Source organism: Myxocyprinus asiaticus, chromosome 21 (assembly GCF_019703515.2).
Source record: "Myxocyprinus asiaticus isolate MX2 ecotype Aquarium Trade chromosome 21, UBuf_Myxa_2, whole genome shotgun sequence".
In the NCBI taxonomy this organism is placed as follows: Eukaryota; Metazoa; Chordata; class Actinopteri; order Cypriniformes; family Catostomidae; genus Myxocyprinus; species Myxocyprinus asiaticus.
The window spans coordinates 39,241,578-39,259,956 of NC_059364.1; the positions used below are offsets into that span (position 1 = coordinate 39,241,578).

General features: G+C 41.0%; 2 protein-coding genes across 4 annotated transcripts in view; both read left to right on the forward strand.

Annotated features, from left to right (window-relative positions):
- Positions 1-18,379, forward strand: part of LOC127412406 (prosaposin-like) — a 245,168-nt gene that overhangs the window by 64,184 nt on the left and 162,605 nt on the right. The gene's annotated exons all lie outside the window — the stretch shown is intronic.
- LOC127412411 (synapse differentiation-inducing gene protein 1-like) overlaps positions 1-18,379 on the forward strand; it is a 55,001-nt gene that overhangs the window by 505 nt on the left and 36,117 nt on the right. The window contains exons 2-4 of one of the 3 annotated variants that reach the window (XM_051648741.1): positions 4,647-4,760; positions 5,595-6,224; positions 14,743-14,880. In XM_051648741.1, the coding sequence (XP_051504701.1) occupies positions 5,685-6,224; positions 14,743-14,880 (678 nt within the window). In that variant the 5' untranslated portion in view covers positions 4,647-4,760; positions 5,595-5,684. The remainder of the gene's footprint in view (positions 1-4,646; positions 4,761-5,594; positions 6,225-14,742; positions 14,881-18,379) is intronic. The other 2 variants (XM_051648742.1, XM_051648740.1) reach the window with 2 other exon arrangements.

The following is an 18,379-nucleotide window of genomic DNA, read 5'->3' on the forward strand; positions in this document are numbered from 1 at the left end:
TTTATGAGAGTTGATTGATTGGTGATTCTGCCAAAGCAAAAGAAACGGGAGATGATCACACTTATAAACCCTTTAATTACCTGACATTTACAATGCAAAAATTAAAAATTAAAATTCTCATTACCACATGAAAAAATTATTTTAATTGTCTAGTATTTACACATTATAGTAGTAATCCTTTGTTATGCCTTTCATTTTCGCGGATTTTGATTTAGAAAAGCATTGTACATCAACATGTTTTTAATGTAATATAGTAAAACGACTGTGTTACGGTAATGAAGTGTCCTGAAAATAATGGCACAATGTAAATGTAGACTTCATCTGATTAATGCAAAATAAATAAATAAATAAATAAAATAAAATAAAACAACAACACAATAATCATTTTGATTTGTGGTTAAATATGACTAGGACATTTTCTTGAGAATTACCCATCTACAGATCTCTAGATATTGAGATACACTGTATGATGCTGGACGACAAATATAGCCACATTTTTGATATTTGACACAAAACAGTGTACTGATCATTTGTGAGCCTTTATATTAGATGGAAATAAAATTATATTTTAAATGTTTATGTATAAGCAGCATGGTCTGTTTTAAATTAACTATGTGTTTAACGTTATATGCATGAAGTCTTTAATATGGTCACAAGGTCCTTGTCATATACATTGCCTTGGAGGGTATCCAGACTAGACAGCATTTCCCTCATACGATATTATGTGACCCACTTTATATTAGGTGTCTTTAACTACTACATTTGAAGTCAGAAGTTTATATACACTTAGGTTGAAGTCATTAAAACTCATTTTTTAACCACTCCAGAGATTTAATATGAGCAAACTATAGCTTTGGCAAGTCGTTTAGGACATCTATTTTGTGCATGACTCAAGTAATTTTTCCAACAATTGTTTACAGACAGATTGTTTCACTTTTAATTGACTATCTCACAATTCCAGTGGGTCAGAAGTATACATACACTAAGTTAACTGTGCCTTTAAGCAGCTTGGAAAATACCAGAAAATTATGTCAAGCCTTAAGACAATTAGCCATTTAGCTTCTGATAGGAACTGTACTGAATTAGAGGTGTACCTGTGGATGTATTTTAAGGACTACCTTCAAACTCAGCGCCTCTTTGCTTGACATCATGGAAAAATCAAAAGAAATCAGCCAAGACCTCAGAAAACAATTGTGGACCTCCACAAGTCTGGTTCATCCTTGGGAGCAATTTTCAAATGGCTGAAGATACCATGTTCATCTCTACAAACAACAGTATGCAAGTATAAACACCATGGGACCATGCAGCCATCATACCGCTCAGGAAGGAGACGCATTCTGTCTCCTAGAGATGAACGTAGTTTGGTGCAAAAAGTGCAAATCAATCCCAGAACATCAGCAAAGGATCTTGTGAAGATGCTGGAGGAAACAGGTAAACAAGTATCTACAGTACTGTGCAAACGTTTTAGGCACTTAAGATGTTTCACAAAAACATTTGTCTTAAGATGGTTATTTATATCTTCAGCTTTAGTGTGTCAATAGGAAAAATACATTTTAGACTCCCAAACATTCCTTTTGCAAATAGAAAATATTAGAATAGAAGAACAGGGTGCTCTGCAAGAGATGGCATTGCCCCCACAGAGCCCCCCACTGAATATTGAGTCAGTCTGGGATTACATGAAGAGACAGAAGCAATTGAGACTTAAATAGATAGAAGAACTGTGATGAATTCTCCAAGACGCTTGGTACATCCTGTCTGCCAACAACCAAGAAAAACTGTGTCCAGGTGTACCTAGGAGAATTGGGGCTGTTTTAAATGCAAAGGTGGCCACACTAAATATTGATTTAGCTTTTTTATGTTTACTGTACTTTGTATGATGTTAAACTATTTATGGCATTATTTTTGAAGTCATCCTCACTATGCAACATTTTTCACAAGTGCCTAAAATGTTTGCACAGTACTATATATCCACAGTAAAAATTAGTCCAATATCGATATATCCTGAAAGGCTGCTCATCAAGGAAGAGCCACTGCTCCAAAACCACTATAAAAAAAGCCAGACTACAGTTTGCAAGTGCATATGGGGACAAAGATCTTACTTTTTGGAGAAATGTCCTCTGGTCTAATGAAACAAAATTTTTACTTTTTTGCCATAATGGCCATCGTTATGTTTGGAGGAAAAAGGGTGAGGCTTGTAAGCCGAAGAACACCATCCCAACCGTGAAGCATGGGGGTGGCAGCATCATGTTGTGTGGGTGCTTTGCTACAGGAGGGACTGGTGCACTTCACAAAATAGATGGCATCATGAGGAAGGAAAATAATGTGGATATATTGAAGCAACATCTCAAGACATCAGCCAGGAAGTTGAAGCTCGGTCGCAAATGGGTCTTCCAAATGGACAATGACCCCAAGCATACCTCCAAAGTTGTAGCAAAATGGCTTAAGGACAACAAAGTCAAGGTATTGGAGTGGCCATCTCAAAGCCCTGACTTCAATCTGATAGAAAATTTGTGGGCAGAACTGAAAAAGCTGAATGTGTGTGCAAGGAGGCGTACAAACCTGACTCAGTTACACCAGTTCTGTCTGGAGGAATGGGCCAAAATTCCAGCAACTTATTTTGAGAAGCTTGTGGAAGGCTACCCAAAACATTTGACCCAAGTTAAACAATTTAAAGGCAATGCTACCAAATACTAACAAAGTGTATGTAAACTTCTGACCCACTGGGAATGTGATGAAAGAAAGAAAAGCTGAAATAAATCATTTTCTCTACTATTATTCTGACATTTCAAATTCTTAAAATAAAGTAGTGATCCTAACTGACCTAAGACAGGGAATGTTTTCTATGATGAAATGTCAGGAATTGTGAAAAACTGAATTTAAATATATTTGGCTAAGGTGTATGTAAACTTCTGACTTCAACTGTATGTACTTAAGCATTTGATTCAATGTACAGTTGCAATCGAAATTATTCAACCCCCCTGACCAGCAATACATTCTGGTGATGTGAATTAAAACACATAAACTAAAACCTCAGTAAACAGTCAAAGTAAGTTTTTAATACACATTTGAGTGATTCTGAGAACAAAGAGTTCAGTTTACCCAAATTTTAAAATAAAAATAACTAATTCTCTCCACAAATGTCATGTCAAACATATTCAACCCCCAAAGTCAATCATTTGTGGAGCAACCTTTGTCCTTAATAACAGCAAATAAATGTTTCATGTAAGTGTTCTCAGGCTTCGGACACCTCTCTATTAGAATTTTTACACATTTCTCATGAGCAAAAGCTTCTAGCTCATTGACATTCTTTGGTTTCTGTGCTGCCACTGCTTCCTTGAAATCCCAACAAAGGTTTGCAATGGGATTTTAATGATGGACTGAAAGGGCCATTTAAGGACATTCCACGACCTATCCCTGAACCAGATTTTGGACAACTTGGATGTATCCTTGGTGTTATTGTCTTGCTGGAAAGTCCAGTGATCACCGAGCTTCAATTTACACACTGAAGGCATCACATTTTTCATGCCAAAATGGCCTGATACCTGAAAGAATCCACAGTGTCAGTCATATAGTCAGGATAGCCGTTTCCTGCAGCCGCAAAACACCCCCATAACAGGACTGACCCACCTCCATGCTTGATTGTGGGGATGGTGTTGTTCTTGTCATCACCTTGTCATCTTACTCCAGATGTACTGCTGACCCATGGGTCTAAAACTCATTTTCAGTTTAGTGTCATACGTCTATAAAACCTTCTTCTAGGACTCCACATGTCTTTCCTAATTACTTCTTGAATATTCAAGTCAACATTTCCCTTGGTGAAGTTTTGCTTTCTTCCACACCCCAAGAAGGTTGCTGTTGTACCATATTTAAAAAATGTATTAATGGTCCTGCCAACTTTGTCTGGTGGAAATTGAAGTGCTTGGAAATGTACTTTTAGCCATGACCTTTCTTGTGTAATGAAATAATCTCCTCCATTAGTTTTTGAGACAGCTTATTTTTAATTGCATTTTTTGCATAGAAATTCATTTTTGCTTACAACGCTAAATTTAAATTTTAAAACTTAAAAAAGTGCCATTGCAGATTGATGACTTAATTTTGTTTTTAAACAGTTACTTGTGTAGCCTTACATATTTAAGAAACAGCTACATGCAATAGGGGTTGAATAATTATGACATGGCTGGGGGGGGGGTTGCAGATTGCAAATGCACATTTTATGTACAGTGGTGTTGTTGCATTGTACTTACATTTAAAGTACCTGCATTTAATTACATCTGTAGTTACACTGTTAAACTTAACACTGACCCTAAACCCTTACCTTAATCTGAACCCTTAACCAACCCCTAAACCTACCCATACCTGAACCTCAATCTCAACAAATGTGAATTTTCTGAGAATTTTGTAGAACAAAATGTAGTTACACAATAAGTGCATTGTATTGTATGTATTTTTTGTAAAGACCATATTATGCCTTATAACAGACTAAAAGTCTTTGTGTTGATGTGATGACTTGATTCACCTAAATCAGATCAGGTTATAGGGATAATTTGGGGGGTGGGTCTAGGGGGAAAAGGTGTTTGTGGACCATGATCATATAGTTTCTTTAGCCAATCAGAATTATACCTGTCAATTATTGTGTACGTTTACAGGGCAGTCCATACACATTCGTATAAGTGCCGGTACGGTGTCCTGTTCCCGCAAAACTCTCAGGGTTGGGTGGCGAAATCAGGGTTGGGCAACCCTCCATCTGCTCCAACACAACGGTCTCTAGTGTGTTTGTGTTTGTGTGTGAGCGTGTGTGTCTTTGAAGTGCAAGTTTTTGGAAAGAGGGTACATGGCTAATTTAACGGCTTGTGTGGTGGAAGTTCCAGAATGGCTTAAATCGCTTACAGTACCTTTAACTAAAAATAGTGACACTACTAACCTAACTATATTTTTCATTAGTGTGACAGTAGTTCAGCTATTTTCATAATAGTGTAGCTTTTCCAGCATTGAGCTACATTTTCCAGTGAGTAGCTCTGTAGTGTCACAAATTAGTACATTTGTCACATTGTAATGCAAATGCAGCAGTGGAGCCGAGGGAGAAATACAATGACTGTCAAGTCAAGTCATTTTTATTTGTATAGTACCTTTCACAACACACATCGTTTCAAAGCAGCTTTACATAAAATCATGCATTAACAGAAAATTAAACCATAATATCTATAAAGTCTTAGAGTCATCATTGTGAAATGTACATTACTGTAGTAACCATGCTTTTTGTCTAAAATATTTTCCTCTTTAAATAGCTTTTTGTTAGTAGACTGTAGTGTAGCTAATGACTTATTTAAAAGATTAGCTTGATTGAGAGTTTTTTGCATTACGTTAATGAGAATTGGGGTGGATGTGCTTATTGGTCATGAAAACAATGTCCCATTGCAAAAAAGTCCTAAAGTAGCCTCCATTTTCTTGAAGAAAAATATAATTTCTGACAGGTTTTGTGAGATTCACCCATTTACTGATATTAATCTTCTATTAACTCCTGATGTTTGACCTCCTTTGATGTGTGTCAGGATCATCCATCAGTTTTATAACCATGCTGATGTGAATTCTTGCAGGATAGAGGGGAGGAAAACTTAAACCTCATGCCTCCACAAAGTCATTTGTGAGGCAAACATTTCCTCTGAACCATTGCTCAATAGACCAGCATGGAGAGAGGGGTCAGAACAAGACTAGAAACAGGAGCGGCAGATGAGAAAGGCACTCTCACTCAAGGAAATACTCAATTTTCAGGGAGTGAGGACCTAGGACCTGAATGTTGCAAGTGTAATGGCTTGATCAATACCCATAACTTAATGGTGGAGACTAAGGAAGGACTGGTGTCTGTCTATTCTGCCCCACAGTATCAGGTCCATGTGGTGTCCAAGGACAAAAATGGGACACAGGATGGTAGAGGGCCCCCACAGTTGCTAAACCCCAGCACCCTGCCCCAAGCTATAGACTCTTACTACAGACCCAACCTCATTCTTTACCCCGAGAACATGTTGAGAGCATGGGGTGAAGGAGGGGACTGCTGTGAAACCACCTTCACTGAGGACATAACCCCTGCCTCTTCTGGATCAGCTGTCTCTAAAGATGGAATTCTGTTCACTGACAGCAAGCTTCTGGATCTCTCTATGGAAGACGCCAAGATCCAGACACTGTCCTATGATGTTGATGATGAGGATGACGATTTTCAAGAACTTGAGGTGAGAGGTTGCATACTCTCACACTTTAAACTAGATTTGCATTTCCTAAAGGAAATACCTGTGCTTTCAAAGCAACAAGAGTACAGTTTTAAAGTTTTAGGTTTTAGGCTTTGGCTCTGTGTAAATAAAATGCTGCATCAGAGCTTCAAAGAAGTAATTTTATCAAGACTTCACTTTTAAATTGTGACCGTTGCCCTGCATCTTGCTAATTTTAAGCCTCTCGCACAAGAGCACAGCATTTTTATAGACACCCTGTCAAGTTAAAAAGAGCTTCAACTGTTAAAAACATGTCACAATGGTCTTATATTTGGATTTGGAATGCTTTACATACTGCGTAGGCAGCAGCATGCTGTATGTATGCAGAATTCCATGGACGTCTTGAAAGTTGTTGATGGGGGGTTGTGGTGCGCCTTCATTTAGCTCCCTCCCTTAGCAACTGTTGGCGCCCCTCTTTGTATGGCACCCATATGCACTGCATACTTGCATAGTTTTTGCGCTTCTGCAAAGCACACATAAATATTGGGTAAAACAATAAATTTTTAAAGGGGTCATGAAGTGCTATTTTTTTTAATAATTTTATTATCTTCCCTGAGGTCCAGTGATAATGTTATAAAAGTTTTTTTTTTTGCACCAAAACAGTCACAATTTAGTAATATGTGATCATTTTCCACCCTGTTTTTGGCCCTCTGCCTGAAATGCTCTGTTTTGTCCTAAGTGCCTCCTTAAAACCTCAATGGCTAACATCATGCAGCTACTCAAATTCAGCAAACTCAATCGGAAGAGAATGAACAAGCCCCTCAACATTATACAACAAAATTTCAGGGTTTACACATAACACACATCCAACACATTGCATCCAAATATATTAAACTGTTCATCTCAAGCACAACTGTTAACACTCAGCACCTATCTATCAAACTACCAAACTATCAAACAGTCATGACATTTGAAATATTCATGAATGAAACAGTTTACTTACATTTTTGATGGGGACCAAGTGTTTTAACTGCCACATCCTTCAATAACAGTTACTTTGCAAAGCTTGAATAATATCATGACTGGTTCATAAGCAATCCATGCTGACATAAGCTGAAAAAAAAAAAAAACACACACACACACATAGTCCAAAGTTTCCACATTGCTGGAAACACAAAACAGTCAAAGATGTTCTTTTTAGTACATGTTTACATACTCCAACGTCATAAATAGTGCAGATGGGCAAAAGAACGTGTCCATGACGTATTTGTGCTCAAGACATCAAGAGGCAGCAGCTGAATGAAAGAGAGTTGCTACTCCCTTTCAGAGTTGTAACTTGACACTGCGTCTTTTAAAAGCGGCGAGATACATGGCAGCGATCAAGGAGTCTGTGTAGTTCATGTTCATATACAAAATAATTCAAAATAGTTCAGATGGATCCCTTAGATGTTATGTTAGGAATAGTTAGCCACGGAAGGGTTGCTCTCTTGATTTGAACTGCGCGCCAGTGGGCGGGGCCAAGGGTGCGATGATGCATGTTGTGGGGTGTGTAAATACAGCACAAAAGCAATGTGTCGTGACGTCACGAACAGACAGATTTCAAAACGAGATGTTTCAGCAAGGTGGCAACTATAAATGCTCTTTATGTACTGGGGAGGAAGTTTTGAGTTCTGAAATTTACAGTATGTTTTTATAGTACAGTTACATCTTATATGTCTAAATATCAAGGAAAATTTGATTCTCCATTTCATTACCCCTTTAAATAAACTACTTTTTAACAATACTTTTTGGTATTATATTAAATATATTTAGAATCGATCTCTTTGTTCACCATCTTGGCTGGATTTTTTCATAGAGCTTGTAACAATGCCTTATCTATATGAAGGATGCATGGGATGCTACCTTGAAATTTGGCTAAAATGAGGTATCTTAGAAGGTGGCATTATATTTTAAGAGAGTAACTATGATGCCTTAATTGCTGCATACATATGCACCTGCGCTGATATATAATATAGATCTATATATATATCAGTGGGCAGCACATTAGGTGTTGGTACATAACTATTTGCTAAAGTGAATTATACAAACTTATTGTTTATAAATAATCCTTAATGATGTAAACCACACTTTAGTCCAATGGTAAAGAAAGTGTGAGCTCAGTCTCAAGATGTCTTACCCTGAATTGAATACCATTCTGTCATCTCTGTGAGAGCACGTGTCAAAAGCTCTTGCCAGATGACTGGGAGAGAGAGCGAGAGTGGTCGATCAGAAGAGTAAAGAGAGTGAAAAGAGAGCCAGTCTGGACAGCGAGTTTCCCGCTGCTGCCCGTCTGTTTGCACCACCTGTTCTGAGGCCACTGTGCAGCTCTAAGAGCCCTGTGCAAGTGCACTGCAGAGCAAGGGGAAATATGCAGATGTGCTGTGTGTTGTCTCAATTAGTCCTCTATCAGATTTGTTTTAAATTTATCAGATGGCTTTCAGAAAGGCCGTATCCGATGGATTCAATGGATTATATGAATAGTTACCCCCCCAAAAATAAAAAAAATTATTGTTTCAAACCCAAATGTTGTTATTTTTTTCCTGTGGAATACAAAAGGAGAGATTCTGAAGTATCTGCATGCAGCTCTTTTCCATCAACACATTTTCACTTCCGATGCGTCAAATACAGTTGCTTGTGCAAGAGCCCAGCTCAATCTTCGTTCACCAAAAGCACACTAGCGTCTGTCTCAAGGTAGTCTCAAAAGGGAAGTGTTACTGTCAATCTTCAGGTATTATCGTGCTTTTAACAGCAATATGTTTTATTATACTTATAAATATATTAGTGTAGTTGCATTATGCACATTTTAGATCCCCTAACTAGAATAAGTTGAGAGTGAACATTGTGGGAGTATTTTTATTGTTCTAACAAGCGAAAAAAAAACAAACACCATAAACGTAGACAACTTAAGCATTATATTCTCATTCTTAAGTCTTCTAAAGTCATACTACTGTATAGCTTTGTGTAAGGAACAGATTGAAATGTAAGTTTTTATCCACTGATAACACTTTAGCACATGGAAAGATTTTCAGTGAATATATACTGTTGATCATATGAGGGTCAATAGCAAATAAGGTTGTCTGAGGTGATAAAAATGAGAAATCTTTTAAATATTTATTTTAAAACATATGTCAAGTTCATAGAAATATTATATTTGTGTCGATGTTGGTTTCATACATTTTTGAAAAACTTTTGTACACTGTAAACCCTAATGTTGTCATTACAAGTTTTCTTAATTAAACATTACTTGAAATGTCAAGTTTTCCATTAGTCAAATGACTTGAACTAAAAAAATTGAAAGTATCTTCATTATTGTAGAGGTGTATTAAAGTGATCTATTTCTTTTATAAAGATTCAAAATTGCACCTTTCTTTCATATTCATGGCATATTTTGGAAAATGTACAATCGTTGCATGTTACTCCTGCATGCAAAACGTGGTAATTATTTACACACTGCATCCACTGCATAATTCTCTACACACACTTAAATGTCTCTTTTGGGTATTCCAGAATACAACATTAATGCCTAATCAAAAATCTAATTTACGGAGAGATTAGTCAGTCTATTAAACGTGGGAATGAAAGTCTGATTGCATTGTCCTGGAAACAAACACAGTCACACAGGAAAGCCTGTACAGCCACTCCGATGACTTATATAATACTTTTCCTTATTGCTTTCATGAGCACATAGCTGTTCTTTTATATCCGTTCTTACCTTGGCAAAGAGAACTCTAGTATGCCTTCAAGAAATGAAAAGGCAGCTGCTCTCTTTTACAGCCTTAAGAATATGTTCTGACCTTTTTGAAGTTCATTTCGGAATCAAATTAATAGAACACTTGACATTCCTATTATGCAGGCACACTTCTCAATCTGTTGCACCATTACATATCCACTCACATTGCTTCACATGACACACTGTTTGGAATAAGATGTGGCAGGTTAGAAGAGCAACATTCCATCTCACAGAAAATGCCAATTTGAGCAAATGAGAGTATGCAAGATGTGTGCTAAGGGTTTATCGATGAGGTTGCCGGGAACTCTGCAATCAAACTGCTCAATTTAAATTCATTACATTTGCATGTTTAGAATTAATGCATACTACCAGTGTACCTAGTTGATGTAATCAAAAGAAAATGAAATTTCCTTTGTTCATGTACATGCTTCATTGTGATATGATATATTTAAATGCATTGTTGAATGTTCTCAGTGTCCACTCTGTAGTGCATTTGACCATTGCCTGCACATTCATGTTCACTATAATTTAATTAATTATAATTTTATTCATTTATCACACATTATACATTTGCACATATACAGTGAAATTCTTTTTTTCACATATCCCAGCTAAGCTGGGGTCAGAGTGCAGGGTCAACCATGATGAGCCACCACTGCCCCCTAAACATAGCCCCTATAAATATAAATATTTACCCAATTAGGAATTAGGCAATAAATGTAACCATTGTTTATTTATTTACTCTTATTTACTCTGACAAGGATCAGTATATATAAATCCAATTTTATAGCCTCTATAGATTTATAGCTTGACCGATATAGTTTCCACCCTTCTTCCTTGAGACAGACACAGAGAGGAGCATCATCCAGGTGGTGCAGTTGCATCTGCCTGTTTGAATTAACATATGCAGAGGGTCATTTTGGTGCAAATCAATGACAAGAGAGCCAGGTTGTGCAAGCTGTTTATGGCCTTGTACATACTGTAAGTAAGGTGAAAAAGGCAACAGTCATTTACAACACATTCAAGCTGCTACAACACAATACACAACTTTATCAAGCAAAGATAAAGTGATTAATAATCCTGCAGTGTCATTCATGTAAACTTGAGAATTTCAGTTTCTATGACCCTGTTTCCACCTGGTATTAAGATGCGTCTCAGATAATACGATCACATGTGGTCAGGTGAGACACATCACTGTTTACACCTGGTCACTTAAATGCTTCTCCTGTGACCACTTGTGTTCGGATTTGAAGGGGAGGGTCTCTGTTTCATGATGACATACATCAATCACTATGTCAGTGTTTTACTGCATGATATTAAAGCACAACAAATTCAGAAAAGCCCACGTAATGATTTTTTGTAACCATTACAAAACATTTACAATTAATCATGACTCCTGACCAGTACATAAACTCCTTAATAAAAATACGTATTTTCTAGCTTGAAGCACATGTAAATTTGTATTTTTAAGATCCATGTCAGCAGGGGGCAATCAGCAGAATGAAAAGCCAGGATGCTTCTCATTTCTGAAATTATGCATCCTTGTTTCCTTTCATTGCATCCTTGAACCACCCTCTTAAGAAAAGAGGAAAGGATGCGAGGAAAGGAAATGAGGACAGAGGAATCAAAGCAAAATGCATTTGAAAAATGGAATGTCCTGCTCACTCAAGCATCACTTCAGAGCACCGTCTTTGCGCTGCTGCATTACCTCGGCTGGTTGCCATTATGTTGTTGGAACGTTTATATTTTCATAACACCCACCCCTAACCCTAACCATAGTAGGGAGTCATGAGCTGCATTTCCACTATCGGGCCAAATGAGGTGCATGCTAGTGTGTGCCAGGGCCAGTTGTGTTCCCACTGTCACTTCTGGGGCTCAATCGTGCCTCCTCGGGGCTTCCTCGGCAACTAGGTATAGCTGCAGGCTGGAGACCTCCAAATGGGGGCGGAATCTTCAAAAGAGGGAGGGGTTACTCCAGAAGGGGTGGGGTTACTCCAAAAGGGGTTCGGTTTGGGGCTCCCTATATCTTTGCTGGAGGTTTCGAGCTCTGCCTACAGCTAATCCTTCTCTTCCTCGGGGTCAACGGCCCTCCACCAATTACCCTTGGGCCAAAAAAGGCCAACTGGGGATTGAGGCGGGGTCAATGTCAAAGGTGGAGTTTAGCTGAAATAGGGTCATAGGGTCAGCACCAAGATACTCATTTAACAGTTTTTCATATCTAGCTACCAACTTACCTAAGTAGATCAACGGAGAATGAAGAATCGTCAGTACTGGTCAGTAGACTAAATAAGGGCTCTTCTGAATATTTGGGCTGCTGATAATGTGCAACGTCAGATCGACGGCATTTGCCGAAACGAAGATGTGATTAAGTATATTGTTGCCGAACATTCCAAGTTGTGTATCTAGCGCATAATAGTACAGGTATAGGAAAAAAAATTGGGGACACAGTACAAATCTGTTAAATCACACAATGGTCAAAGCAGTGCCCAAAGAAAGAACTTTCCATGGTTCGAGATCATAGACGGTGTGTTGGGACATAATCCTGCTGTTAGTGGAGAGACCAATCGGGACACCAGGGCAGTTAAAGTCTGTGATTTGTCAATGTTAACTTATCCTGCTAGCTAGCTAATGTTTACATATGATATAAACTCAATATTCTAGATAACTATATGTGACGAGGAGGAGGGCGTGGCCAGGCCATAAGGATACACGTCCGGCGCTGAGTTGCCTAATCAGCAGGAGGGAGGTAATGGAAGAGCAGGGGACGCCAGAGAGAGGGACGCCAGGGAGAGAGAAAGACACACTTTGTGTGTGTGATTATGTTGCTATGTTGCTGTGTTTTCAGTTTGATGTTCTGTTTGATTAAAGTTTTGTTGTTAGTTATTCCTGTTCCCGCATCCTCCTTTCCCAAACTGTTACACTGGTGCCGAAACCCGGGAAAGGAGGAAGGGCACGCTGTCCGGGAGAACTCACCACTGCTGTCCACCAGGAGAAAGAGGAGCCGTTGCCGTCCACCAGGGGACGGAAGAGTTGCTGCCGTCCGCCAGGAGCCGGAGGAACCACTGCAGTCCACAACGAATCGGAGGAGCCATTGCCTTCTGGCAGGGGATGGAGGACTTGATGCTGTCCGCTGGGAGGCAGAAGAACCACTGTCATCTGCCAGGGTGCTGAGGAGCAGCTGAGGACTGGGTGGGCAGCGTGCCTACAGGAGCCAAAGAAGAGCGTTTCTTTTCTCTCTCTCTCCTCTCTCACTCTCTGTCTCTCCCACTTGCTCTTTCTCTCTCCCCCTCCCTCCCCTCATCTCTCTTAGATTCTCAAGAGGCGGGTAGGACCATCGGTTGGTGGAACAGCAGTAAGGGCAGCGTCTCCCCTCCAGAGATGGGGGGGGTAAGCTAGTCCGGATGGATCGGGTGGTGGAGGAGTGCAACGAAGTTCAAGGAATGCATGGGAAGGAGGAAGCTGGGACCGGCTTGACAAACACGTAGACATTTATTTCTTAAACATAACATAAAACAACTTCACATGCTGCTTCCCCGCAGACACGCTGAACACACACAGCTCTGTGTGTCTCTCTCCCTCGTCTGCCGCTGTCTCCTCTCCTTTAAAACTCCCTCTGCCCCTCCCTGGAATGCGAGACCGGTGTGGCACACAGGTGGAACTCATTCACCACTTGTCTTCCTGGCCTCGCTCTGCCCAGATGTTGCTTGCCCCGCTCTGTTCACCACACTATATAATATAATACCACAGCATGAGCTTCCGTCTTGCTTGTGAAATGGGTGAGTTTTGTGATGTTGGAACCAGGACTGCAAATAAAGGGTGGGTTTCAGGGCAATGCTGGAGAAGGATATAGCTGCAGACAGAGCTCCAAAAAGGAGTGGGAGCTCCAAACTGCCAGTAAAGATATAGGGAGCCCCTAACCTAACCCTTTCCCTAACCCTAACCGTGAGTTGAAGTGACGCTTCCTTTTGGTGTTGGCGCAGCTCTGTTTTGGAGTAACCCTGTCTCCTTCTGGAGCAACCCCACACTCTTTTGAAGATTCCACCCCATTCGGAAGTCTCCAGCCCGTAGCTATACATACTTGCAATGCTGCGGGCTATTGGCCTGATGGTGGGAACACAGATCGATTTTGGTCTCGTGGCTCAAGGTCTGACTCAGAGGCTATTGGCCCCGGCTGACCAGTTGATTATCCCTGGCTCGCACTGGCCCGATGGCGGAAAACCGGCTATTGGTCCCTATCCCTAAAGCCCACTCCTACACCTACCACTGAACATAAGGATACTAGGGAGTCAGAAATGGGCACAACACCGGTCACAAGACCCATTCTTGACAGCTGGATGAATCACAACTAGACTCCAGGTATATCAATTGCTAAATAAAAGTAGTTGCAGAATGCAGGGATCTGGATACACAATTATCAATGTTTCAACTACTTTTAACTTGCCATGGTATCCTAAAAACATGGTGTTTATGATGTTGAAAACCAGTGAGATGCAGCAAAGGTGTCCATCTGATGCATATGTACTAGTAATTTTTTTAGCAGTTCTGAATGTATTGATATCAACATGAAACGGCAGTCGCGATCTATTTTAATGTAATGTGATGTGTTTCTGACAACTATAATAACACCAGAGAAGACCTCCTTGTAATTTTAGCGTGACCATTATTACTCATGTTAACTGCAATAAATTGCTTGTTCTTTTTCCCTAAAAAGAGATGTGAAAGAGAGAGTTCAATGTCATGTGATTCATTGAGTGTTTTGTGTGTTTTCTGCAGAGTGAGTACTCAAGTGACTCAGAGAGTGAGGACAATTTCCTCATGATGCCCCCGAGGGACCATCTGGGCCTCAGCGTGTTCTCCATGCTCTGCTGTTTCTGGCCCCTTGGCATTGCAGCTTTCTACCTGTCTCACGAGGTGAGAATGTCTCCACTACTAACTAAAACGCCTTAATCTCTGGATGAAACAACCAGCCACGAGAGGCTGTGCACTGGTGTTTTACACTGGTGTTCTTAGACATGACATGAATGTCCAACATACCTAAAAGGTGTTCTTGGATATCACGTGAAACAGAGCACCTAAAACCCCTGTGGTTAAATAACTGTAAAACTGTACCTGGGATCAAGTGGCTAGTGTTTATCAAGAGGTTACCGCAATATGATAAAAAATAAAAAAAATCAATAAAAAATGTTCATTAAATAGTAGACTTGGGATCAATGCCGTTTTCACGTATCGCTAATCAGAAAATGTTCCCGAAGATTATCAATATATATCAGGATTTTTTAGATATAAATAGGGCTGCTTGTTGTACAATAGTCTTTGTCTTTTCAAATGTATTTCTCAACACAACTTTGGTAAAGTGTGAGCAGCAGGGTTAAAGCGGGTCTATTCAAGGCTACATACAGAGAAATTGCATAAAAAAATGTCGTCATTTCTAATTGTTCAGTTTGCACAGTTACACCAATTTCAAACACTAACCTGCAAACTCATCAACATCACTTTGTTCATTCTAGAAGTATTACAAAAACCTTTTTAACTCTGGACTGCCTCAGCTCTTAATGTGTGCGTGATATGCTGCGACCGCCTTCAATAAATGTTATGTCGCCCCCCTTGTGGTCTCCCAAAGCTATTACGTCAGACTTCATTGAATGGAATGCAACTGGCAATGAATTGAAAGCACAATGATTTATGTATATACTGTATATATATTTTGTAAGGCTTCTAATTTAAATGTTAGCGGTTGTTAATATAGCGATGCCTCAAAAATGAATCGATAACATAAGGTGCCTATCAGTAATCAATATATTGATATTTTATGAAATTCCTTTAAAATAATTGCATTTATTAATAAAAAATAAATGGAATAAACAATTATTTCAAGCAATATAGTTTAATTAGTCTAACTGTAGGGTATTTACAGTTGTCTAGCAATGTACTATTGTGACTATGATGAATCAGGCTTAGACACAGAGGTAAGATCCATTAGCAGAGTTTTAATAAGAAGAGTAGTCGAGTCAGGCAAGGGTCATAACCAGGTAAGCAGGTGTAAGGGAAGACACATAGGATGAGGGAAGGAGGACACTGGGGCAGGATGTTTCAGGTCTCAGGTGAGCTTTTAATCACAAACTTCAGGTAAAACAGTCACAACTGACACAGTAACGTCTTCAGCTTCACAAACTCTTTAGCGTCACAGGCTCCTAGTCACAGCCTCTTAATAATCACAAAGTCTTTATCACAACTCTTTAACGTCACAACTCAGTAGCTTCACCATGAGACTCTCGTGCCAGACTCTCTCTGCCTCTCTGCTGGTGGCGTGGCCACTTATATGCCGCTCTCCCCATGCTCACTGGAATTAGAGACAGGTGTTAGACAAAATCTAGCTCAGGTGTAAGCACTCTTACCACTTTCTCTCTCTCCGGACGGATGCTCGACCACGCCCCCACTGCCACATATCCCCACCGCCTGACTCAGGCCGGGGACCATCCGGCCTGCCTACCACTCCCCCCATTTCTGGAAAGGAAGTTGGTGACAGCCATCTGCACCCCCGGTCTGTGAACCACCTTGAATTTAAAGGGCTGGAGAGCCAGATACCACTGGGTGATCCATGCATTGGTATCCTTCTTGTGGTGGAACCATTGGAGTGGGGCGTGATCTGAGCAGAGGGTGAAGGCCTGCCCCAGCAGGTAGTAACGGAGAGTGAGGACCGCCCACTTGATGGCCAGGCACTCCTTTTCCATGGTGCTGTACTTTGTTTCCCTCAAGGAGAGCTTGCGGCTGATGTATAGCACCGGGCGCTCCTCCTCCTCCACCACCTGCAAGAGCACGGCCCCCAGCCCCCTGTCTGAAGCGTCCGTCTGCAATACAAAAGGGAGAAAGAAATTAGGTGCATGTAAAAGTAGCCCCCTGCAAAGTGTGGCTTTAACCTGCGTAAATGCCTGTTGGCACTGCTCCGTCCACTGGACCGGGTCTGGAGCTCCCTTTTTAGTGAGATCAGTCAGTGGGCTGGTGACGTCCAAATAGTTAGGCACAAATCTCCTATAATAGCCAGCCAGCCCCAGGAACTGTCTCACCCCCTTTTTGATCTTGGGCCTCAGGCAGGACACAATCGCCGCCATCTTGTCAATTTGGGGACGCACCTGCCCGTGGCCCAAGTGGAACCCCAGATACCGTACCTCCACCCACCCAATCGCGCACTTCTTAGGATTTTCTGTGAGCCCCGCCTGCCGCAGCGCCCTCAGAACCGCCCTCAGATGCTGCATGTGCCGCTGCCAAGCTGAATGCAGTCTGAGGATTTGGTCCATGAGGCGCTGAAATGTGGCCGGAGCCCCAAACAAACCGAACGGAAGTGTTTACAAATTGGTGTAATCCGAACAGTATGGAGAAGGCCATTTTTTCATGGGAAATTGGTGTCAAGGGGTTCTGACAATAACCCTTTGTCAAATCCAGTGTCGAGTAAAATCGAGCAGTACCTAACCGATTAAGCAACTCATCAATATGAGGCATTGAGTAGGCATCAAATTTAGACACCGCGTTGACTTTTCTATAATCCACACAGAACTGTACAGACCCGTCACTCGTAGGAGCCAGCACAACCGGGCTGGACAAGTCGCTGTGGGATTCCTCTATTACTCCCATTTCGAGCATTGCATCCAATTCTTCCAGGACAATTTTTTTTATGTTTGGGCAACCAGTAGGGACGGCTATGTACCACCATCCCCCGGCTCGGTCTCGATGTGGTGCTGGATGAGGTTCGTGTGACCCGGTAGAGGGGAAAACACATCTGTGAATTCTAGTTGTAGTTTGGCAACCTATGCTAGTTGGTACGGTGAGAGGTGGTCTCTGCAATTGACCAGGGTAACGCAATTGTGTTTTGTATTTACCTCCGGCCCGAGCTTCGCCCTCTCTGGAACTACCATAGTCAACGTCACAGGGGCCGCCTCCCTCCACAATTTCAGGAGGTTAAGGTGATAAATTTGATGTGCGCCCCTCTATCGGTTCACTTTACCTCATAATCGAGTTCCCCCACTCGTCGTGTGACCTCAAAGAGTCTAATTGACTTAATGTCCAATAATTCGTAAAGCTCGCGTAGTGTCCGTGACATAAAGGTTGTGCCCTGATCGGTGAGGATTTCTTTCAGAATCCCCACCCCGGAGATTATTTTGAAGAGTGCCTCCACAACATTACGTGCTGAGATGCCTCGCAGAGGCACTGCTTCCGGATATCGCGTTGCATAGTCCACCAGGACCAATACAAAGTGATGTCCACGTGCTGACTGCTCTAATGGCCCGACGAGGTCCATGCCAATTCTCTCGAAGGGGACCTTGATCAGTGGAAGGGGGCGCAATGGCGCTTTTGGGGTGGCTGGTGGGTTCACTAGCTGGCATTCACGGCAAGCCGCACACCACGTGCGAACATC